A 24,866-nucleotide genomic window follows, 5' to 3' on the forward strand; every position below is an offset into this window, starting at 1 on the left:
CCCACTCCCACCCCGCACCATGCAGAAAAAAAGTGCAGAGAGCAGTGTTATATTTCATTCACCTAGTCCAAGCTTCTTCTGGCCTCCTTATCCTCCCCAGAGCCACATGCTATATGCTGCCCCCCTGAGGCTCCTGATGACATTACATGCTTTGGGAGCCGGAGGATCTCAGCATACAGCACACAGAGGCATGAGGGATGAGGAGGCTAGGTAAATATAACAGTGCTCCCTGTGGTGGGTATTGTTACGTCACTGGCTTAGTCCATTCAAGCAATAATCAATGGTAGCTGAGGAAGTCAGCAGCACTGTAAATCCACATAGTCAAGTAATACAAATGAGTAATGCAAAAATGGTTTGTGCTGCACTAAAGCACAAAACATTGTGCATTGCAAAGTATGACATGTTCCACACAACATTCATTAAATAACAACTAGGGCATTTAATAAAACATATATCTGACATGTGGCCCTGGAGTGCTGGAATATTTTCCATCATACATTCTCTGTTCTGAATTCTGCAGACAACCCTTTCCAGTAAGTATTTATACGAGACATTCATGTGTAATGCCTCCAACATCAACTTTACATTCTTATTATAAAAAATGCACATACAGTATACACTCATACATACACAGACGCTTAAGAAAACTGCACACTCATCTCCTTACTATACTCCATACAATGTGTACCCACCAAACTTATAAAATCCCTTACATACCACAGACAGCAATAACGTACGCAGAAGAAGAGAGCAGCAGACTCTTGCATCTCCTAATAACTCTCTCTTCTTTTCATTTTCCACCTGTATTTGCTTTAGCTAGTTTTGTATAATATCAACATAAAAGTAAAAAAAAAATCAAAATGACTTATGGTATTTTAACTAGAAACAACAAAAACAGAGGACAAACTCTATACTAATAAGTTAAATTGCCCCAATGGGAGAGTATATAAAGAGGTTGACCAGGTCAAAGCAATTATAACGTATACAATTTTAACGCATACATTATTTACGCTGTGACAATTTTTGGCCAATGCAAAGTCAAACACTCATGCAGGTAGCTCAGACGTTATAAGGATGGGCTCCAGTGTGTCCTTGGGTCAGAGATGGATTAAGAAGTAATGGGGCCCTAGACAAGGTAGTCAATTTGGGGCCTCCTTGTGGTCATTTTGGTAAGCTAAAGTGGAGCAAGGTCAAAGAAGGTGACAGGTTTACCCCTTGACACCCACTGGGACCCAAGCAACTGCCTAGGTTCCCAGGTGGATAATCCTGCTTTGCCCCGGGTCTGTCTACAGTCACATAAGTCAGAGGCTATAATTACACCATTGGCCTCAATTCACTAAGATCATGCTGGAGATAATAAGGCAAGAGATAACTTGCCACCACACAGTGGGCCATACGCAATTCCCTTTTTCTTCTGAGTTTCCTCCTTGGTGACATTTTTTAACTTGTTAATAAAATGCCTTTTAAGCCACCAGTAAGCAAGAAAATACTCAAAATAATTTTGATATCACCTTTTCACCTACTTTTTGGTACTTTTTTAGTAGAAAAGTACAGGAAAGTTATTTTAAATCGAAGATGGAAAATTATCTCCTAGGAGAAAACTCAGGTGAAAAAGTTAATTACATATGGCCCAGTGAGAGAGCTATCTTATCTCTTCATTCCTTAAGCTGCCTCCTCTGTAGTTTAGTCACCTCCTCTGTAGTTATTTTCACATGCAGTTAATTAACAGCCTGTCTTTAAAGGCCTCAATTCACTAAGCTTAAAGAGAACCCGAGGTGGGTTTGAAGAATATTATCTGCATACAGAGGCTGGATCTGCCTATACAGCCCAGCCTCTATTGCTATCCCAAACCCCCCTAAGGTCCCCCTGCACTCTGCAATCCCTCACAAATCACAGCCATGCTGCTGACAAACAGCTTGTCAGAGCTGGCTGTGTTTATCTCTATAGTGTCAGTCTGCTGCTCTCCCCGCCTCCTGCAGAACTCCAGTCCCCGCCTGCATCCCTTCCCTCCCTGCTGATTGGAGGGAAGGGACGGGGGTAGGGACCGGAGCTATGCAAAAGGCGGGGGAGCAGCTGAGACTGACACTACAGATGTAAACACAGCCTCACAGCACGGCTGTGATTTATGAGGGATTGCAGAGTGCAGGGGGACCTTAGTGGGGTTTGGGATAGCAACAGAGGCTGGGCTGTATAAGCAGATCCAGCCTCTGTATGCAGATAACATTCTTTAAACACACCTCGGGTTCTCTTTAACTCCTGTCTTTAATAACTCTTCTGAGCTGTTTTACAGTTATCACCATGGTGATATAATTGTGATAACTGTAAAACAGCTCAGAAGAGTTATTAAAGACAGGAGTTAAGCTTAGTGAATTGAGGCCTTAACCTCCTCGGCGTTCTATTGAGATCGCCAGGGAGGCTGCGGGAGGGTTTTTTTTTAATTAAAAAAAACTATTTCATGCAGCCAACTGAAAGTTGGCTGCATGAAAGCCCACTAGAGGGCGCTCCGGAGGCGTTCTTCCGATCGCCTCCGGCGCCCATAATAAACAAGGAAGGCCGCAATGAGCGGCCTTCCTTGTTTTGCTTAGATCGTCGCCATGGCGACGAGCGGAGTGACGTCATGGACGTCAGCCGACGTCCTGACGTCAGCCGCCTCCGATCCAGCCCTTAGCGCTGGCCGGAACTTTTTGTTCCGGCTGCGCAGGGCTCAGGCGGCTAGGGGGGCCCTCTTTCGCCGCTGCTCGCGGTGAATCGCCGCAGAGCGGCGGCGATCAGGCAGCACACGCGGCTGGCAAAGTGCCGGCTGCGTGTGCTGCACTTTATTTGATAAAAATCGGCCCAGCAGGGCCTGAGCGGCAGCCTCCGGCGGTGATGGACGAGCTGAGCTCGTCCATACCGCTCAGGAGGTTAATAAACTTTAGAATTCTGGAGTTATTTTAAGGATTGAAGAGTTAACTTTAGAGATCTCACCTTAACTCAAAGACAGAAGAATTAACTTTAGGTTTGCCTGAGGTAAAATGTTTCTTGAATACTACATTCCTTATCACCATAGTGATAACTCAAGAAACATTATTAAAGACAGGAGATAAGCTTAGTGAATTGAGGCCAATGTCTCCACTGCTTTCTACTGTTCTCTACCTTTGCAGGCCAGGGCATCAGTCAAGAATCCAGCATGTGATCCAGTTTACAGATATTCATCAGGTTAGTTTTAGATTCCTGGTGGGATTAACCTAAGCATCTACCACGTCACTACACATGACATATCCCAGGCACTGCCTGCATGCTCAGTTCCATCCTCACATGTCTTTGCTAGTCACTCGGCACGCGGCAGGATCCAGTGAATAATTTGTTTTACATTTTTCTTCCTCCATTTATGGTATGGTAATCCATAATGCTGGTTTATACATCAAAGTCACGTTGCAGGAAAATGAGTATAATTATGCGCATACAAGAGCACATTTTCTCACCTGTATCTGCCCAGCCAGTTGACAGTTGTGAATTTCAGAGAAAATGTACAAACGAGCTGTTAGCTTTGTGTGAGGTCTCATGCGTTGCTATTCCAAGATGAGGTTTTACAGAGTAGTTTTTATTTTCTGACAATTTATACGGCAGGGCAGAGAGATATTAATATTGTAAGTGGAATGTACCGGCTGTTTTGCTCCGTAATGTTTTCCGTAGCTTGTGAAGCATCCTTTGTACCTATTGGGAAATAGTCTGCTGTTCCTGGTGTGGTCCGTAACTGTCTGTAGCTATCAGTGTTGGGGATAGAATGCTAATAGTCATGCAAGTGCTGTGAACAAGTCTTCACACGGATTCCAGGCTATTAGGGAGTCAATCCCAATACGTGTAAGTTTGTTTTCTCGTTACTTGGCGCTGTTAGTTTCAGAAGAGGAGCTGTCAGTGCAGCGCTGTGTTTAGCCGAAAAAAAGATGAAGAATATCCCCTGCCCCAGCCATTTCCTCCCACTATCATATACCACTGTTACCCTTCTATACCCTAGCAGCGCCCCCTCCCAGAAATCATCCTCCCCACCTGGCATTTAACTGTAACGTCTAACCATTCTCAAAAATTAATCAAAAACCTCCAAAATACTAAGCTAATGAAAAAGTCCATCACTAAAATCTGCGGTGGCAGGCATGTCCAAAATGTGAGCTGAAACCACTTAGCTAAACAGAGCCAAGATCACATGACTGAATTATCTCTTCTCTCTTCTTTGTTGAAGAAGTTTTTGATCACAAGTGAATGGAACACTCGTAAGTAGCAACAGATCCAGTTTATCACTGGATCCACCTGATTCACTGAGTCAGAAGGTCCAGTTTCGTCGTGAAAGTAACTACAAAGAACTGGGCACCCTAGCAACACTTTGATTGGGCCACCAAATTTTCACTACCTTCTCTAGTGATGGCCATGGCCCCTTAGGGCCAATCCATCCGGGGTCAACAAGTGTGGCCACTGATTTCCCCACCAATAACATGTGTGGCCACAACAGTAACTGGCCTGGATTCAGGAACGGCTACAGTACAACACAGGGAGGAAGAATAAGTAGTTTGGGTCCTCTCACAGATCTGACTCCCCTCGCAGTTATCCACCCTATAGTTGCATGTCTGATTTAGGGTTTATGTTTAGACAGGCAACAACAGACCAGTGTTGGATTCAACCTGGCAAAGTAAGGAAAATCTGCTTACAGCCGTTTTTCAATTTACACAAGAATTGTGTTCGAAGAGGAGCTGGTGTAAATCACATTTCACATGAAATAAGCAATGCTTTGCCATTTGAAATTCATAGTAATGTCTAGATTTCGTAGTTGTGTTCTGTATGCATATTTTGGTGAATGAAACATGGAGCCCCTCTGCACACTAATCAAAACCGCGAGATGTCAGCTGAGAGCAGGACGGCAGTCTTCTGGAATGTAGCATATATACAGCTCAAACGTGGCATTATTGAAGCAATAAATAAGGGGCGCCACATCTATCTACCACATCAGACTAAACAAGAGTAATTTAAGGAGATACATTTATACTACCTACATAACTAATCCTATTTTTTTTTTAATTTTGTAAACCATACGAAATGGCTAATCCGGCATTATTTCAAAATTGTGTAAATTAAGGCGCCCATACACTAATCAGTTTAAGATGACGTCTCAGCGTGGCCTCTTTATCAAAATTTCAATTGATTTCCAGCTGAAATTGATCAAAATGATCGATGGGTCCGTATGGAAGAGCTTGCTTGAAAGGGGGTGGGACACGGCGATAGGCAGTCGCCGGGGGTATTTATGTAATTAAGGTGCCTGTAAATTTGGGTTCAGGGTAAAGCAAAAAAATGTCTCACCTTGCTCATGTAAATTTCCTGGCGGCGGTAATTATTATTCCCCCTTCAGGTTGCTGTTGACTCAGGGATAAGGTGTAATTCGTCTGTCAGCTATCGCTGGCTGCTGAAATACACCATTTTTATCGTAATTTTAGCTTTGTCTTTTGACGGTGTCCAAATTACTGACTGAGCGCTGCTGGACAGAAAGTAAGTCACTGTGATTCCAGTCAGTCCACACATGTGCGCCGCATCGCACTGCACTCCCATCGCACACACTACCACAGCTGGGACAAGGTCCTCCAGCACCCAAGGCTGAGATACCAAATTGCGCCCCTCAATCCCTCCCACCCCAGCCATCACACACTGCTTCCTATTAGACTAAGAGGCTCCCCAGGGCCCCGAACACCTTAATCTCTAGTTATCTAGGTAGCAGTCACTGCCATCTACAGTATCCCCTTTTCTTATTTCTCTCTGCTTCAAACACAATAGAAGAATGATAGCTGAGTGAGTTGTGCGCCCCCTCCTACACTGCGCCCTGAGACTGGAGCCTCTCTCACCTCTCTCGCCTCTGTCTCGGCCTGGCTCTGCTTACTGCGTCTCAGATTGACTTGCATTACTGCATGGATCATACGGTAATGCACTGCAGATCTTTGTATCAGGATTGCAGCAATTTTGATACTTCTGGTGCTCTGCGTCACTTCGCGCAAACTGTGCAAGTCTCCATAGACTTGCATGAGCTTGCAGCAAGGATGCAGCCGGGAAGGGTACTGCGCTGCAACACAGCATGCAATTCTTCAAGACGTCACTCTAAACCTTTTCTTGGACAGCTGTTCTATTGATATAACGTTATGAGTGTACTGTAGGTCTGCTTTCGGGGGGGAGGGGTGGAGGGGGTTGCAGGGGGGTGGCATCTTAACCCTTCCAGGTTATTAAGGACCAGGATGTCCCTTCCTTAGCGCTGAACGGATATGTTCACAAGTCGGAATAAAGCATTGATTCAGTATAAACCCTGATTATTTTGCACATTGATTTTCAGACAAATGTTCACAAGCTTCTCATGAGGGCTTTGACGAATGTGGTAAAAGGTAAGAAATATTTCCGTGCGGTTGCGATGAGAATTAACATGCTTTCCTGGCCTTGACAAATGGATCCCCCTGTGTCTGTCATTTGTAATCTACTCGTAGCTGCATCATTTCCTTTTAGTTCAATATCGTGTTTGTTGTTGTACTCAGTGTTTGTCATGCAAGCCTGGCAGATCTTATTATTTCTTGAGCTACCTTTCTTTCTTTTTTCAAGTGATGTCCGTAAATTGAATATATTTACTATAATCTGTGTACAATATATTTAATAACATCTCATATCAATATTTTAAAGCAAACCTGCACTGAACTTTCCTTTACTTGAGTTCATCTCTCACTTGTGAACAATGTCATCTCATCCTGCAGTCATATTTCTGAAGGTGCTGTCTTCACGGAGGCTGCCATTTTCTTTCTGAAATTCCTGAAAATATCTTTTTTCCTGCAGAGTATATTATTCAAAGTAAAAGTTGACACCTGAAGTGAGAGTTATATGAAGATTGCCAAATTTATTTCTATTTAAGCAATTCCAGTTGCCTGGCTATCCTGCTGATTATCTGCCTCTAATACTTTTAGCCATAGACCCTGAACAAGCATGCAGCAGATCAGTTGTTTCTGACATTTTTGTCAAATCTGACAAGATTAACTGCATGCTTATTTCTGGTGTGAGTCAGACACTACTGCAGTCAAATAGATCAGCATGGCTGCCAGGCATCTAGTATTGTTTAAAAAGGAAATAAATATGGCAGCGTCCATATACCTCTCATTTCAGGTTCCCTTTAAATCATTGAAGGGATATATCTGCCTCAGAGCTCCTATGTGTTTACGCTAGAGGGGCACAGCTAGGTCAAGCAGGGAGTCAGTACTGTTATAACAGCTCGTTGTTATAGAAGTAAACAGTGAAAAAGTCATTGTCACTAGAATGCAATATAAAATGTGTAAACAATATGTATATTTAGAGTTCTTTTCGAACATTGCCCATAGTTTTTGTTAGCAGAAGTGTTACTGACTTGAGGTACCCTTTAAAGGGCAGTTCCATTGTAGGCAGTGCTGGCAGTGGACAGGAGTTCATCATGGGCTTTCTGAGTGGTCTCTATGCATCAGGCTACAGTGCACTTATGGACAAAATACTATATTTCCGCAATTAGTGCTACAGCAGTTATTCCTGTGGCATCTGCCCAGCAGGACTAGCTTTTCCTCTTCATCAATGAACCTTGGGCACCTATGACCATGTTCTTACCTTTGAGCACTTTCAGTAGGCAGTAACCGCTGCATACCAGAAATACCCCACACTCACTGGCATTTTAAATGTGCTCTGACCCAATCATCTAACCAAAGAGTGTTTGCCACTTTGAAAGTGGAGAATGCCTCTGGTTGTATTGAAACTGAATGAAGAACATTTTTTTTGTTTAAAGGTTGCAGAACTACACAAGGCCCTGACTGTGTCTGTGATTTTCATGCAATTCTTTGCCATTTTGCAAATGTGATCTGAGGCTCTTTTTGCATGGAGCTGTGAATCATCACTGTAGGGTGGTAGAGATAAGTATTCAAACAGGGCCGGATTTACCATAAGGCACTGTAGGCATGTGCCTACAGGAGCCTGGTAATGGAAAGGCAGCTTAATCCCCTCCTTAAACAGAGTCTTGAGTTGATTGTAAATGAGGTTAGTCACCCAGCTCTCGGCTTTCCATTGATGAGATCTCCCTTCAGTCGGGGGCACCTCTAGCTTCTTAATACTGAAGGACACCTGTAGCTGCTACCTATGACGGGTAAGAGAAGTAAGAGAGAAGTGACAGTTGGGCCAGCCAGCATACTTGTAGTGCGCTTCAGCGGGGGTTTGTAGATCCATGGAGGGTGAAGTCTAGGGTGCCAGGACATCTGTGCCTATAGGATCCTATGATGTAAATCCAGGCCTGTATTCAAACCATATATTACCATTGTAATTAACTACTTTGGGACAACCCATAGTAAAATATATGCCACACTTGTGGCTACTTAAACCTGATGCGGCATAGTTTTTACTACTACACTGGCAGGGCCGGTTCAAGCTCCAATGGGATCCCAGGGCAAAATTAACCTAGCCCCCCCCCCCCTCTCCCACCCAGCATATTCACCCCCCAGAGCCCATGAGTCGGTGCTGTCCCTTCAGATCTCCCCCCTCAAGCTTACTGTGCCATCAGGGGCGCCTTTACCTGCTGTCATTACAAGCAGGTGCTTGGAGCGGCATGAAGGGAGGGGGGCGCGCTGCTGTGGAGGGGGCTGCGTGCGGCTGGTCGCCGCTCTTAAAATCAGCTGCGCTTGTCGGCGGCGGCGCTCGTGGTTTATTTACACCACGTGGTGCTCTCTCTGCCTCTGCCGCTTCTATGACGCCCCCCCCGCCCAGGCCCAGCCAATAGAATCTCGGTGGAGAGTCCCGACTCCCGCCCACTGCACTCCACCTCCTCCAAATCTCCTTGCCCGCCCACCGCTCCTCTCCCTAGCAGCAGTCGCAGTTTGTTTACTGCGTGTCCGACCGCCGCCTCTAACTCCGCCCCCCACCTGAAGCCAGCGTGACTCTCCTGGCTGGCGCCGGCGCTGCATGCCTGAGGGGACAGGGAGCTTGCACCACGAGCACGACTACTGTGTCTGTGCCCCCTGCTGAGCCCCCCCTTGGCATGTGTTCTGCTCTCTCTCTCCCCCTTCTCCTCCCGGACCCCCAAACAAGTGGCTGCATGCTGAGGCAGCTAAGGTAAGCGAGCCCATACTAGTAGGCTAAAGACAGTTGTGATGATGTGATCACTGCTGTATCAATAAAAAAAGTGGACCTGAACTCTTACACAGGACAGAAGGAACATGTGGAGAAATGCACCCTGTATGTATTTAGATTTAGCCTGTTTCATTCCCCCTCATTTATTAGTAATCGCAAGTTGTAATTTGATCCTCCCTGTGTTACCTGACTGCCATGCCACCACAGCAGATAAGCTCATTAGAAAGCACAGGATGTTAACAATATGTATGCCTCCATGAAAGCAGGAAGTAGAACAAGTGATGATTTATTTTAAGATTTGTATCAGCTGTAACAAAGAAATGTTGTTGTTTAAAGTCCAGAGACAAGCAGCGTCTTTGGTACAATACTTACCGTAGGCTTCCTTAAACACGTTAGGGCTGCTCGTTCCTTGCCATTTCCCTGGGTGACTCCAGTCACCCATAATTGTCCCCGAAAGCCTGGCCGAGTTGCGCTCAGTCACACATGTGCGGCCCTTCCAGGTGCGCTTCTGTCCCTGGGCATGATCTGTGCTTGCGCAGTACAAGTACAGGGACGGGAGCACGCCTGGCGAGCCACACATGCGTGATGGAGTGCAGCCAGGCTTTCTCGGACAACTGCAGGTGACAGAAGTCACCCAGGGAGATGGCGAGGGACGAGCAGCCTTTATCATTATAGTATAATATTGTGTGTGTGTGTGGGGGGGGGGGGGGGGGGGGTTTCATGTGGCTGAAGGGGGGGGGGGGCGCCACAGGTTTTCTCGCCTGGAGTGACAAAATGGCTAGAGGCGCCCCTGTGTGCCATGGAGTAGTGGAATCCAGCAGGGATGAGTACAGGAAGCGCAAACGGAGCAGCAAGCCAGGACAGGTGAGTTGCTTTGCTGACCAAACTTTGCAGGGGATCCATGGGGCACGAGTCAAACAAAAACAAGTCAGACAGAGACCTGAGGGGCCCCAGCAATCGCTCAGGGGCTCCGGGGCAATTGCCCTCTTTGCCTTTATGGTAGCACCGCCCCTGTACACCGGCTATGTCAAAGGTGATGCGATTGCATGTCCCCGCTGGTACTAAAAGTTATATTTACCTGAGAAGCCTTTTCCCGCACTGCCGTCCCTAAGTCCCTGCATCACCCGACTTCCGGCACCTGGCCCGGCCTCCTTTCTCTCCACAGAGAAAAACGCCAAGCTATTTACTACAGTACGCATGGTCCATAGCCAATTTAACTGATCGCTCAGTCGCAAATGCGGCACCCTTTCTATAGCCGAATTTGGCATATATGGGCTACACCTGGTGCCCTTTTTTCCAGGCGCCCTTTTCAAATGGACACGTTCTGAGATATGAATGGGTCGTTATGTTTTGAGTGGAGTTGCGCCTCGAGGATAATGAATATCTGCAGTGTTTGCACTTGATGTCTTTCCATTTCTCTATAGCTGTCATCCTCATCTTCCAGTCACCTTCCTCCTGTCATTCATCTGCCTCCCACCATCCCTCTCCTCTCTCACACCTTCTTAACCTCTTGCCGCCCCCTCCCTCCTCCCTCCCAGAGAGACGGCGCCTGTTCGGATAACGTGCACATGCAGCTACGCGGATAACATATCATCAACGCGGTTACATCCACCGCACTTGTCAGAAACGTCCCCTCAGCAGAGGAGGTGACACTCAGACATCCTGTCTCCGTGGCTATTATTATATGGGACGAGACAGAGCAGGATGCTCGCTAGGGAGGAAAAGAAAGATCTTTTCAATGATTATTTACCTGCCTAATTTGTTTGTGTATCGTCGGAGTTCAGTGCAATTACAGCAGGGGTGGGAGAGGTAGCAGTCTCTAGGAAGAATAGTATGGAGATTAGAAATAAGTGACCTCTAAACGCAGAGCACTTGACACGCTGCTAACACAAGTATGGTTTCTAGGAGGCTGCTGTGTCTTCCTGGAACAGCATACAATACATTGAATGTGTATCCAGCGAGTGACATATGCTGAAAAGCAATTGTGTTGCTAAGCATCGTCATAGAGAGTTCTATAATGACTTAAGCGCCACGCCGGTTTTGCAGTGTGCTGTCCAGCTATGCTTATGAAGAAAGAGTAGCTTTTTTAGTGTAAATATCAATAAAGCACGGTAAAGCAACCAGTTGGAGGTCAGGCTTGCTCAGACCTACTTTGTAGATAAGTAAGCGATGTATTGGGCCTCATAGGACTGACCCATGTGATCAATACTTGCTTAAATTTCAAACAGATTTGATCTAAACTCATGATGGCCACGTCTGCAGTTTGCAAGCACGCAGTTTATTCATGTATCCCTTTTATGGGTCAGTGACCCTAACACATATACGTTGGTTAGAAGTAGATTATGGTGGGCAGAGTTACTTGCTGCCGATTTATATTCTTTGAGGTCATCTTTGCTGCTGCATCAGAGTGATCCTACACATCTAATGCATTCTCTGTAATATAAAATTAATTCCAAGAAGGAAAAGGAAGGCCTGTCATCATTGCTATTATAAAGAAATTGGCCTGGGAACTTAAAGAGAAGCTCTAACCAAGGATTAAACTTCATTACAATCAGTAGCTGATACCTCCTTTCCAACGAGAAATCTTTACCTTTTTCTTGAATAAATTATGAGGGGGGTGTGTGTGGCTGAAACTCTGGTGAACCCCCTCCCAAAGGGCTTGATTCACTAAGACAAATAGCATGCCTTATCCGAGTTAACACGCCTTATCAGAGATAACATGCCTTATCAGAGTAGCATAGTGCGCACTACAAACTTATGCCTGCTAATTGGCAATGACGAGAGCTCCACTCGTCCTGCCCTGAGCCCCTGCTCATAAACACTTGTCAAGTTTTATTAATGCCTGTTAAACATAAACACCCCCAACTTCTCTAAACGTGGGTAACGTTGCAATTTTCCCCAGCCTAAGGTCGGTTCACATTAGCGTCCGCTGTCCGGATTCGCCTGATCGGATCCGGACCGTATACTGTACAAATGGAACAGACGTTCCGCGTAGCAATGCAAAGTCTATGCGGCCGTTCACACGCGTCCGTTCCGTAAGGAACGGAGCCGGATCGGATCCGGACTCCGGACACTTTTCCAACATGCTCTATTTTTGGGTCTGGATCATCCGGCCGACACACCCGGACCGGAGCCTGACTGCACCATCCGTGCATAGAAACCAATGGGAAACGGAAAGCACAGAACACACTGGCTATAAAAACCTGACGTTCTACTCCATTTCCTATGCGTTTTCTAGCGGCCATTTTGGATGAGGACACATGGGCCCAGCATTTCTGGAGTGGAGCAGCAGTGACTTTGTGCTGGAGCTGTTTGGCATTATATGTCGGACGTGGAGGTGAGGCTCTACACAGCGGAGGACCTGATTCTACATGTGCACCTTCTGCTGACCTCCCAGACCCCAACAATATTTATATAGTTTGTATCTCTTTTACCGAACGGATCCGGATCGCAGCCGTATCAATACGTATGCAAACGGACCGGATCCGGATCGGATCTGGTCATCCGGTCCGTTCTTTACAGAAACGCAAGTGTGAACGGGGCCTAACTAAATCACAGCCGGCTGTGTCACACTCCAACACATTTACCCAACACATGCTCAAATATCCAATATACTCCTGGGAGTTCAACAAGTTGTTTGCAACTAGCTGCTGTATCAACTGTTCTCCAAGTTTAATATGCAGACATCTTGGTGTGCTGATACCAGAATAGGCTACCGTAGTGTGAGCTCTTGAGCCAGTTCATATGTTGAAACAACTTATATTCTGTTAGTCAGCATTATCAATACTAGTGGAGATTCTATCCATAACGAAATGTAGTGCTTGTCTAGGACGCCCGTCAGGGCCCTCACCTCCTTGTGCGGGTTGTCCATATGCCACTGTGCTGGCTTACAACGTCACTGGGCACTTTGCACATTATGCAGGCTCACTCTGTCCACTCCACGCTGTAATCAACGGCTCCTGCTGACGCACGCAGGTATGCTTCTGGGTTGACACTGGTTTTGACGTCACCGCACTACCCATGTCACCACTAGTATCGCCTGCCCACTGGGCTTCCTCAGGTAATCCTGACGAACAGTTTTAAATTCATAAGAATCTGTGAATTGATAGAGCAGAAAGTTGTATTATTTATTTTGAAAAAAATGTTAATAACATTTGTATACATAATTGATTTATATATAATTTGCTATAAAATAATTGGACATTTTTTGAAACAGATAGAAACCCATGTTAGTAATCCATGTGTAATTAGTTTTTGGAAGAACTCTAAAAATGTAAGTGTACTTGGCTGGCTTGGCAATAGCCCCAATTTTTCTTAAAGTGGACCCGAACTCTTGCACAGCACACAATCAAAAGTCTTCATTCCACTTAGGCCTCTTGCACACTGCATGCATTTCCGATTCAGATTCCGCTTTTTAATTGGTTTTTACTTCCAATTCCAATTTTTAATCTTTACTGCATACTGCGTTTTCTGATCCGTTTTTCTGTTGAATGTATTCAGGGAAAATCGGAATTGAAAATCGGAAACGGAACCTGAATCCGAATCGAAAAACAGATTTGCAGTGTGCAGGGAGCCTTATAGCTGCTGAAGAAACCCACTGCTCCTTTTTCCCCATTTGTTTAGACAGATAAACATGCCTAATTAATTCTTATCAGCAACTGTGAATAGACTGCAGGAGAGCTCTGCCTAAGCAGCTCTCCATAAGATAACCACTGAGGTTTAAAGAGAACCCGAGGTGGGATTTAATTATGTTAGTAGGGCACAGAGGCTGGTTGTGCACACTAACACCAGCCTCTGTTGCCCCATGGTGTGCCTCCAGGATCCCCCTGCGCGCCGCTATACCCCCGCAGTGCTAGCGACACACAGCGTGTCGCCAGCACAATGTTTACCTATGCCTGTCTGTTAGCGCCGTTCCCCTGCCTCCTCCGTATCGGCGCTACCCTCCCGCGTCCCTTCCCTCCCGCTGATGGGAGGGAAGTGACGCTGGCGGGTAGCGCCGATACGGAGGAGGCGGGGGAGCGGCGCTAACAGACAGGCATAGGTAAACATTGTGCTGGGAACACACTGTGTGTCGCTAGCACTGCAGGGGGTATAGCGGCGCCCAGGGGGATCCTGGAGGCACACCATGGGGCAACAGAGGCTGGTGTTAGTGTGCACAACCAGCCTCTGTGCCCCACTAACATAATTAAATCCCACCTCGGGTTCTTTTTAACTCTTTCAGTACCTTCTGCTAATGTGAAACCAAGTAAAATTGCAGTTAGAATTTCTATAAATCGTAATAAATACATTTTTTCCATAAAGGTTATCATGCTGTGGCATTTTTTTTAAAACCCAAGAGGAAATTCTGAGTTTAGATCCACTAAGATTTGTAGAAAAGGCCACCTTGAAATGTAGCAAGAGTAGAAACGATCTGTTTGACTAGAAGACATTCTTGTGCAAGGAGAATTCACAGGGAAACATGTAATAGTTTGTCTCTTCTCACAAGCAAGTAATCATGTGAATATTTTTTTTGTTTGTAATTTCAGGCGAAGAATCCCTCACCATGTTTGTGGATAAGGGAAGACTGAAAAGAGAAGCGGGTGTGCGTGGGAACAATTCGGCCCCTACGCTGGACACTCTACACCAGCTGGCAGCTTCATATTTCATGGACCGGGAGAGTGCGCTGAGGCAGCTGCACCACATTCAGATCACCACGGGAGCCATTAAGGTACACAGAGCAGGGGTTAATGAAGCAATAGCCTCCGTAAGTCTGTTAGATAGCAGTGATTAACACCTCTGCTGCGTGAGGAGCCGGGAGTTTCAGCGCAGAGTTTTATTAGGAGATGTTTTGTGGGACAGCGGCATAATTCCCAGGATGCAACAAGGCAAGGATTTACAGGGCCGAATCAAACGGGCCTGTCAATGGAAAGCTGTTTGATCTGTTTGCTCTGCAAGGGGTTTCTCGGTAGGAAAATTGCCTTGTGGTTGATTATCTGAAGGAAGTTCATTATCCTACCAATCCCCTGATGGTATTTTTAGATAGAATCAGGAAGTTAATGTAATGGAATGCAATATTCTTCAGATGTGATGATTATAAAAGTGATGCTCCCTCAGAATACTTTCAGGTGCGCGTCTCCTGCCTCGTAGGCCCAGCAAACTAGTTTTGTTGCCTGGGGCTTGAGGAAAGATAAAGCAGGACTTTGACAGAAGAGCTAGATATGCAGCAGTTCCATGATGTTCGCCGCGGATCAGATTTCAAAAGTCTACCTACCGTGAGGTGGAGGCGGAAAGGGGGCTGCTCTGCTATTTTAGGTTGCTACATGAGGAACGAGAAAATGTGTATCAAGCCCAGCTTAAGCCGAAGCTAAATGAAAAGTGAAAGCTGTATTAATGTGCAGGAATTGTATATCTACCAGACGTAATACACAACGGGCCTACTTTATGAAATCCGCATTGAGCGGCAATCCACTGCTGTGCTAGAAAAATCATGTTGCACTATATATGAAGAATAAAAGCCAATCACACATTGCTTATTATAACCCCAAAAGTCTTTATTAAAGGACCACTATCGCAAAAATTGTAAAATGTAAAATATAAGTAAACGTATACAAATAAGAATTACTTTTCTTTCAGAGTAAAATGAGCCATGAATTACTTTTCTCCTATGTTGCTGTCACTTACAGCAAGTAGTAGAAATCTGACATTACCGACAGGTTTTGGACTAGTCCATCTCTCCATAGGGGATTCTAAGCATGGCCATTATTCTCTATAAAGACACTCCTTGAAGCAAAAATGTATACAAAGATGCTGGACAGCCTCCCTGTTCGCTGCAAACTTTTTTTGGCAGTTGGACGGAGAAACTGCCCTTCGCTAAGTGCTTTTGAAACTAAACAAAACCATGAGAATCCCCCATGAGGTGATGGGCTAGTCCAAAACCTGTCGGTAATGTCAAATTTCTACTACCTACTGTAAGTGATAGCAACATAGGAGAAAAGTAATTTATGGCTTATTTTACTCTGGAAGAAATGTACTTCTTATTTTTATGTGATTAAATGCATTTAAAATTTTACAATTTGCGCGATAGTGGTCCTAAAAAAAAAACTAGGGCGTGTTCTGGCTAGTTCAGCACTGCCCTGTATGTCTTACCACACCAGAGCTACATGATATTAGTGTACTACATGATATAAGTGTACAGCCTGCTCCCCTCTAAGATAATGGCCTTAATTCATAAAAGGCTTTGCAGAGGGAAAATACTGCATTCGATATTTTAGACCTTTGTGTGCTAATTCATAAAGATTTTCACTGCTGCCTTTGAAGTTCCTTAAATTACTGCAGCCTATTGAGCGGTACAGTAGAAGAGTGGCGATATCTCTCTTTTGTTACAAGCTGTGATTACCGTTTCCTGCACAGACTCACAGAGACTTCGGCTCCCTGCACAGACTCACAGAGACTTTGGCTCCCTGCACAGACTCACAGAGAGGCTCCCTGCACAGACTCATAGAGACTCCGGTTCCCTGCACAGACTCACAGAGACTTTGACTCACAGAGACTTCGGCTCCCTGCACAGAAGGAGACTTCCATTGTAAAGACCTCACCAGAGGTGTCGGTAATTATAGTCTGACTTACCGCTTGTTGAAGGCTTTATGAATTGACATCTGCTGACAATTTACTGACATGCGTTGGAGGTAATTACAGCCAAGTCGGTAATTTACCTCACTGCTCGGTAATTTCAGTTTTTCATGCGGTAACAGCTAGAGTTGGGCCGAACGGTTCGCCGGCGAACCTGGTTCGCGCGAACCTAGGTGGTTCGCGTGCGGGTACCGCACGCGAACTTTATTGCGGAAAAGTTCGCCCCATTGCGGTTCGCCCCATAATGCACTGAGGGTCAACTTTGACCCTCTACATCACAGTCAGCAGGCCCAGTGTAGCCAATTAGGCTACACTAGCCCCTGGAGCCCCACCCCCCCTTATATAGGCAGGCAGCGGCGGCCGTGGCCACTCGTGTGCCTGCATTAGTTAGAGTAGGGCGAGCTACTGCAGTCTCTCATAGGGAAAGATTAGTTAGCCTTAGCTTGTCCCTGGCTGCATACCTGTTCATTGATCCTGCCACTGCATACCTGTTCATTGATCCTGCCACTGCATACCTGTTCATTGATCCTGCCACTGCATACCTGTTCAGTGATCCTGCCACTGCATACCTGTTCATTGATCCTGCCACTGCATACCTGTTCATTGATCCTGCCACTGCATACCTGTTCATTGATCCTGCCACTGCATACCTGTTCATTGATCCTGCCACTGCATACCTGTTCATTGATCCTGCCACTGCATACCTGTTCATTGATCCTGCCACTGCATACCTGTTCAGTGATCCTGCCACTGCATACCTGTTCATTGATCCTGCCACTGCATACCTGTTCATTGATCCTGCCACTGCATACCTGTTCATTGATCCTGCCACTGCATACCTGTTCAGTGATCCTGCCACTGCATACCTGTTCATTGATCCTGCCACTGCATACCTGTTCATTGATCCTGCCACTGCATACCTGTTCATTGATCCTGCCACTGCATACCTGTTCAGTGATCCTGCCACTGCATACCTGTTCATTGATCCTGCCACTGCATACCTGTTCTGTGAACCCACCACTGCATACCTGTTCTGTTCAGTGGACCCGCCACTGTATACCTGTTTAGTGAACCCGCCACTGCATACCTGTTCTGTTCAGTGGACCCGCCACTGTATACCTGTTCAGTGGACCCGCCACTGCATACCTGTTCTGTTCAGTGAACCCGCCACTGCATACCTGTTCTGTTCAGTGGACCCGCCACTGTATACCTGTTTAGTGAACCCGCCACTGCATACCTGTTCTGTTCAGTGGACCCGCCACTGTATACCTGTTCAGTGGACCCGCCACTGCATACCTGTTCTGTTCAGTGAACCCGCCACTGCATACCTGTTCTGTTCAGTGGAGTTTGGTGTGTCAGTGTGAAGCAGTACCTTAATTACACTCCCTGATTGATGTATACACATGCAAGATGTTTTAAAGCACTTTAGGCCTGTCATTTAGCATTCAATGTGATTTCTGCCCTTAAAACGCTGCTTTGCGTCAAATCCAGATTTTTCCCGGTGACTTTTGGCGTGTATCCCACTCCGCCATGCCCCCCTCCAGGTGTTAGACCCCTTGAAACATCTTTTCCATCACTTTTGTGGCCAGCATAATTTTTTTTTTTTTCAAAGTTCGCATCCCCATTGAAGTCTATTGCGGTTCGCGAACTTTAACGCGAACCGAACCTTCCGCGAAAGTTCGCGAACCCGGTTCGCGAACCTAAAATCGGAGGTTCGGCCCAACTCTAGTAACAGCCTCTATGAATTGACACTTGCTAAGTGCTCGGCAAAGTCTGCTGTTTTCAGCATTACCGCATGAGGTAATGCTTTATGAATTGAGGCCAATGTATCTGTTTTGTTGCTTCCCATCTACGAATGCTAGGTGGCAATGCCAACTAGTGTTGATCTGTGTGGGGAGTCTGGTTGTGCAGAGGCAGCAGAGGGTCCACCGTCAGAACTCTGTACATGTTCAACTGCCCTGAGAGGTACAACATGCAAGACAGTGCTGAGCTAGTCACCAATATCCCTACTGTCTGATTCTTCATTCAGCCTTTAAAGGGGCACTATGATGAAAAACTGTATGCATAAAAAGTATATTTGCTCCAAAGTAAAATGCACTGCAAATGAATTTCTTTCTAAGTAGCTGTCACCTACAGTGATTGTTTCTAATCTGATGGTTCTGATCTTTTACAGACAGGTTTTGGAATAGTCTATTTTCTAATGGAGATTGGGGGGATATCTTAGAGTTTTCTTTATTTTTAAAAGCACTTACTGAATGACAGTTGCCCAGTCCAAAAGCGTGTGAGCAAGAGGTCTGAATGTCTGACATACAGTATCTGCAGAGATCCTTGCCAGGGAGTGCTTTTAAAAGAATAAAGGAAACTGTTAGGCCCCCCACGATAAGACGAACTGGTCCAAAATGCTTTGGTAACAGCTAAGAACCATCTTTTTTAAAAACACATACAGTAAGTGACAGCTATATGTAAATAACGTCATCTACAGTGCAATTGTGTGTGTGTGTGTGTAGATACAGTAGATAGATACATACATACATACATACATACGTATATATCTCATATGCTGAAAACATTTGCTATAAATGCATATCAGGGTTCACAAATGTTTTGGCTCTTTAGCAAAATTACATTTTTTTTTCAGTCTGCCGCCAGCTATGAATTTCCACAATTCACTGCCCAAACTAAATGTATCTTCTAATCCAGAGTTCCCCAACCCTGTCCTCAAGGCCCACCAACAGTACATATTTTGCAGAAAACCACAAACATGCACAGGTGAGGTAATTAGTGTCTCAGCAGAGCTGATTAACTGCCTCTGTGGATTTCCACAAAACATGCACTGTTGGTGGGCCTTGAGGACAGGGTTGGGGAACAATCTAATCTGAAGTCTGTACCTTGCGCTGCCCCAGTTTAGCTTTGCCTTCTTGCATAAGTAATGAGCTGCACAGGCCAGGAACAATTGTTTCTTGTTTTCCACACCTGCACAGTTTAGGCCCATACACACGTCGGATTTTCGCGAACGACGGGTCGTTTGAACGTCCCGTCGTTCCGTCGCTCGCCCGCTAAATCGGGCGTGTGTACAGGCTGTCGTTCGCTTGATAAGGGGGAGTTTGAGCGATCTGCCCGGCGTGTGTATGGGCCTTTTGAGTGACTGGCAGGAAGTTCTGACAATCCCAGTTTTGATAGAATTTGTACGAGCAAATGTGGTACAGCTGAGCATCCGAATGCAAATACACAAGGTAAGGCCATTTGAAAATAATATGTGCCATGAGTCCTGATAATGTAGATCTGAACTGATGGGATTGCTTATTTCTCAATAAAGGTGGAATATAATTTTAATTGGATTTAACTATTCACAAGTCATCGCTATGCAATGATAGCATGCAGCAGATAGCCGCAGTGATCACCCGCAAATAACAGGCAAAGCTGTGGTATAACCATGTATTTTATTGAGGAGATCTTCCTTTACGCAGTGCTGTAGGCTTCAATTATTTTAATAATGGAATGTGAAGATGTTCATCTCTGTGCAGGAATATAAAATTACTTGTGGGGAGAAAAGAGGATACTAATAGCTTCAGGAAGACTCTTTCTGATCCCTGCACTCGTTTTGCAGGTTCCTTGTTACTCTGTCCGACAGGGAAGTCGGCCGCTCTTATCTGTTCTGCAAAGTCCATTTGTCCTGCTCCTTCTGGTAAGCACTCTGGTAAGGGGGAAGCAGCCTGTCAATCCAAGACTTTACCACTGAGTACCGGAAAAAGCAGTAGTGGGGATCTTTTTGGAAAAGCACACTGCAGTATCTTCACACAGTGGTGCCGAGAGACAAAGGGCCTGATGAAGAAAGAATAAATTCTCATACACAATAGATGAAACTCGGCCAAAACTGCCAATAACAACCACGTTTACAACCACGTGTACAGTGGCCAATCAAAGCCCCCCAACATCTCGGTCAACAATCAGCCTGGCAGATTGCTTCGGCTGAGTGTCATCCAAGGGCATTGTCCTCCACACTCACCACGCCCACCACCTGACATCAATTTTGCATTGCTTCATTGGTGTGTCCCTCCTGCATAGCAACAGAACACTTTACAAGAATGGAGTGGTGTACAGTGTGTACAGTGGCCCCCAATTCCACTCAACACTTTGGCAAGTTCTGCACCTGGCAGACTGATCACTGACAAGTGATGGCCAAGGGCATTGTCCTCCCCACTCACACTGCAAACTCTGTGATGCTCTGTGTCCCTCAGCCTTAGCCTGCACTTTTGCATGAGGAATCAAGTCACATGTAAAAGGCTTAAAGTGAACCTCCGAAATAAAAATCGACTCAGCAGCACTGAAAAGGCCTGGTGTTTCTTTAACAGTTTCACAGCATCAGAACTTTGTTTCTCTTATCCAAGCCTCATTTTTAGCTGCACAGAAGAAAACTGCCCGGGCTTTTTTCCCCTGATGCTGTGCAAAGCATGATGGGATTTCTGATGTTGTTGCTCTCGTTCTGCTGTTTTGGTGCAATTTTTTTTTTTTTTTTTACATTTTGAATTTGACATTTGAAGCCTAGCGAGGGGTAATCAGGACACAGGACAGTTGTAACTGTGTCTCCTGCTCCTTGTCACCTCCTTTCAACCAAAAAGATGGCTGCCCCCATGACAAAGATGGCAGCCCCCATGAATCACAAACATTTGCCTGTTCTTTTAAAACAGGGTGGGTAAAAAATTATATTACCTATCTATTCTAATTAACATAACTAATGTAACTTAGGGCCCTTTTCCACTAGCAATCGCAATCACAAATCACAAACGCCAGTGATTGCGATTGCGATTTTTCATTAATTCTGTTATGCGATTGCGATTTGCGATTTTCATTTGCATTGCATTATCATTGTAAAAATCGCTCCAGCAAGCGATTGCGATTTGCGATTAGCGATTTCCAAATCGAATCACTATAGTGGAAAATACTTCTCATGATTTCTATGATAAAGTAACAACCCTAGCGATTTAAAAATCACTAGCGATTTGCGATTTTGCGATTCAGCAATCACAATCGCTCTAGTGGAAAAGGGCCCTTAATGACAGTATGTTTGTTTAGGCTAAAGTTCCCCTTTAAAAAGAGCAGCAGGAAGAGGAGGCAACCTTCCGAGGAGGCAAATAGCAACCTTGAAAGTTAGTTTTGTAGTGGTACTTAGAGTTCCACTTTAAGTAGTAATTTTCATTTTCATATTTTAAAGGGGAACTTCAGCCTAAACAAACATACTGTTAGCTATGCTAATTAAATAGATAGGTAATATAATCTCTTACCCACCCTGTGATTTCATGGGGGCAGCCATCTTTTTCATGGGGACAGCCATCTCTTTGGTTAAAAGGAGGTGACAAGGAGCATGAGACACAGTTCCAAATGTCCTGTGTCCTGATCACCCCTCCCAGCTGTGCGCACGCTAGGCTTCAAATCTCAAATTAAAAATAGAAAAAAAAACAAATTTGTGTCAAAACAGCAGAAGGAGAACAACAACATCAGAAATCCCATCATGCTTTGCACAGCAACAGGGGAAAATGCCTGGGCAGTTTTCTTCTGTGCAGCTAAAAATGAGGATCGGGCAAGAAAAACAAAGTTTTGATGCTGTGAAACTGATAAAGAAACACCAAGCCTCTTCAGTGCTGCTGAGTAGATTTTTAGTCTGGAGGTTCACTTTAAGGCAGTAGGCGATGCAAAGGCAGTTGCTGCATCTGGGCCCCTTTTGCATTAGCTCTTTATTGGTGCTGCTATAGTAGTATTGTTCACTTTTATATGTCCTTTGAATAGTGGTAGTCACTCAATAAAAGCTGTTCTGGCTTCCTGCTCAGACCTTTCTCATAGTGGGACTGTCCTTGGAAATCTGGTTTTGGCACTCTGTATCATGCCATTAATATATACAGTGCTAGGGAAGATCAGTGTAAAATCCTCACAGAGACTCGACACTCAGTAACTACACCACTGTTATTGGCAATTCTAAATCATCATTTTAGTTTTTATTAGCTTTTGAATTTTAAAAGCAAATGCTTGTTTTTATTTTAGTTCAATTAACATGTATAGAATAAATACATAGATCTTATTTGTGATTTAACACTATTTTTTTTATTCTTATTGTTTACCATTTCAGCCCACAGGTATTTTTCACTTTATGTATCAGAGCAGTTTTCACCTCCCATTCATTCGCCAATAACTTTATCACTAATTATCACAATGCATTGACCTATATCTTGTTTTTTCCACCTCCAATAAGGCTTTCTTTGGGTGGTACATTTTGCTAAGAATTATTATCTCTAAATGCCTTTCAACAGGAATATTAAGAAAACATTTTTAAAAATGCATTATTTCTCAGTTTTCGGAGATTATAGCTTTAAAATAATACATGCTACCATAATTAAAACCTATGTACTTTATTTTCCCATTTGTCCCGGTTACTACACCTTTTAAATTATGTCCCTATCACAATTGTATGGCGCCAATATTTTATTTGGAAATATAGGTGCATTTTTTTTAGTTTTGCATCCATCACTATTTACAAGCTTATAATTTTAATGTTCGCAATATACCCTCTTCACATGCATATTAAAAAAGTTCAGACCCTTAGGTAACTATTTATTGGGGGGGGGTTGTTTGTTTTTTTTATTATAATTTTTTTTTTATTACAATTTTGGTGTGGGAGGTAAACAGTTAATTTTAAATGTAATAATGTGGGTTTATTTTATTAAAATATATGTAGATGTAGTTTTTTTTGTAGTTTTCAGTGAGATTTTTTTTTAAGCCCTGGAAGCGTACTGATCACTTTCAGGAAGCATATTTTTTTTATGTCCGAAAGACTGCGGCCTCTGATGAGAAGCCGTTGGTTTTCTGCCGGGGACTTAGATCAATGAAAGGGAACATCAATTATTGATCTCCGGGCTACCGGGGGGGGGGGGGGGGCGTGCGGCACGGCACGCAGAAGCGTGCACCAGCTGTAAAGCAGCCGACTGGACGTGACAATCACCTCCGGGCGGCATAAATGGTTAAAGAATACTTCCAGTGAAATGAATGCTTGTAATGACAAGCTCTGGCTGCATGAGGACGGATGGGTGGGGGTGTGGGGTTATATACATAATGTGTCCTAAAGTCTTCAGGCAGAAAGAGATGCTCCGACCCCCTCCTTGGCATTGTGATTGTGGCCATTTTTCCGAAGACTGCAAATAGCGTGCGGAAACCTCTACCTGCATGGCCGCTTGGTAGCCACCAATCAGCCGTGGCAGGTGGTTGTGCACAGAGCCCTGGCGGCGATTGAAAAAAAAAGTGCCTGGGCCCATTCGGACAGGGGGGTGACGCAATCACCTGCCTGGATGGATGACGTCAGGACAGGTGAGTATTTTGCCCTGCAGCCGCCTCCTGATCCTCCATTATACAGACAGAGCCAGTCATTACAGGCTCTGTCTATTTTCACTTTAGGTACTCTTTTATTAACTTATTATAGTGCTTATCTTTGAATTTTAATCCTCAGCTTAAAGCAAGCAAATCATAAAATCATTTAATGTTGTGTTTCTGCTTGCATATGTAGTTACAGAAACATGAGAATGTAAATGCACACATGTATGCACGGATCACATACGATGTCCAGAGCCCATTTTTTCATTAATATACCATATAAGCATGCTGAATAGCTAGCAATGTACAGGAGATATGCATAGTGTGAGTGCAGCCTTAAAGTGCACCTGAGGTGAATAGTAATGCAGCATTTATACTTACCTGGGGCTTCTGTCAGCCCCATGCAGGCCAAGGGCTCCCTTGCCATCTTCTTCACAGGCTTCTCCCAGTTGTTCTGTGGTCAGCATCTGAAATTTTCCAGTTGCGCTCTGTCTCCACAGGACAACAGAGAAGTCTCGGAGGATGGCGAGGGATCCCCAAAGACAACGAGCAGCATGAGGATGCTAAAGCCTTGTACACTCGACCGAGGTGGTCAATAACGACTGCCTCTGACAAGAATCTAGTATGTGTACAGTGGCCCCTAATGCCCTTTTAAAGGGCACTTTAAAGCACACCTAAACTGAAACAAAAAAACATGATGTGACCATATCTGGGGCTTCTTCCAGACCTCTATATTCTAAGTGGTTTCTCAGTTCCTTTATCCCCCCTCCATT

At 44.8% G+C, this 24,866-nt stretch overlaps 1 protein-coding gene across 2 annotated transcripts in view; it reads left to right on the forward strand.

Moving 5' to 3' along the window:
* Positions 1–24,866, forward strand: part of BRINP2 (BMP/retinoic acid inducible neural specific 2) — a 500,040-nt gene that overhangs the window by 229,585 nt on the left and 245,589 nt on the right. For both annotated transcript variants that reach the window (XM_068239642.1, XM_068239643.1), the window contains one exon: positions 14,655–14,836. In XM_068239642.1, coding sequence (XP_068095743.1) covers positions 14,655–14,836 — 182 coding nt within the window. The remainder of the gene's footprint in view (positions 1–14,654; positions 14,837–24,866) is intronic.

Source organism: Hyperolius riggenbachi, chromosome 6 (genome assembly GCF_040937935.1).
Source record: "Hyperolius riggenbachi isolate aHypRig1 chromosome 6, aHypRig1.pri, whole genome shotgun sequence".
NCBI lineage: Eukaryota > Metazoa > Chordata > Amphibia > Anura > Hyperoliidae > Hyperolius > Hyperolius riggenbachi.